The sequence below is a fragment of the Gracilinanus agilis genome, chromosome 3 (assembly GCF_016433145.1).
Source record: "Gracilinanus agilis isolate LMUSP501 chromosome 3, AgileGrace, whole genome shotgun sequence".
NCBI classification, from domain to species: domain Eukaryota; kingdom Metazoa; phylum Chordata; class Mammalia; order Didelphimorphia; family Didelphidae; genus Gracilinanus; species Gracilinanus agilis.
Window position 1 is genome coordinate 648880569 of NC_058132.1, and position 720 is coordinate 648881288.

General features: G+C 70.7%; 1 protein-coding gene across 1 annotated transcript in view; it reads right to left on the bottom strand.

Annotated features, from left to right (window-relative positions):
• Nucleotides 1-251: 251 nt before the first annotated feature.
• The window catches only part of FARP2 (FERM, ARH/RhoGEF and pleckstrin domain protein 2), a 108257-nt gene continuing 107788 nt past the window's right edge, over nt 252-720 (bottom strand). Inside the window, exon 26 of the mRNA XM_044669514.1 lies at nt 252-564. Within this exon, the coding sequence (XP_044525449.1) occupies nt 252-564 (313 nt within the window). The remainder of the gene's footprint in view (nt 565-720) is intronic.

Genomic DNA, 720 nt, shown 5'->3' on the forward strand with positions numbered 1-720 from the left:
GGAGGAGCCAACTAGCTCGGGTCCAGCTTACGAGACCTTTCCTCTGCGCTAAGCCTTCTGGGACTTAGAGTCCTCGCAGAGCCTTGGCAGGTCCTGCCAACCTCTTGCGCCGCGGCCTAAGGCCCCGCCCGGATCTCCCCAGACCCCGCCTTCCAGGCTCCCCCCTCCCTCCCTGTCTGCTGGGGCCATTCATCTGGGAGATGAAGGCCGAGCGCCGCGCGCGCACTAGGATGGGACTTGGGGAGGCGGAACTACAGCTCCCAGAAGGCTAGAGGGCTCGCACGCCTGCGCCGTGGCGCTCTCTTGTCTCCACCCCACCCCCTCCTTGCTCCTCCACCGCCCTGGCTTTCTCTGTCTCCAACCGCCGCGGGAGCAGAGCCGGAGCCGGGGCCAAGGATCGAGTTGGGGCCGCAGCCGCCCCTGTCCGTGTTGGGCACCGCGAGCCGAAAGTGAGGGTCGCCATGGGGACCCCCGGAGGCGGAGCGCGCTGAGGCCTCGGGGGGGGCGGGGGGACCCGGGGCGCCTGCGGCCAGGTACAGGGAGGGGGAGGGGAGGAGGGCGGGGCTGGGTGGGGGAGAGGGGTCAGGGGAGGGGCGCAGGTGCGGGAGTGGGTTGGGACGGGAGGACTGGAGAACTGGAGGAGGCGACCCCCAGGGCACTTCCCCCACTCTGAGCTTCCGAGGGGAGGGGCCCATCCTGCAGCTAGCCGCGGAAGAGGGG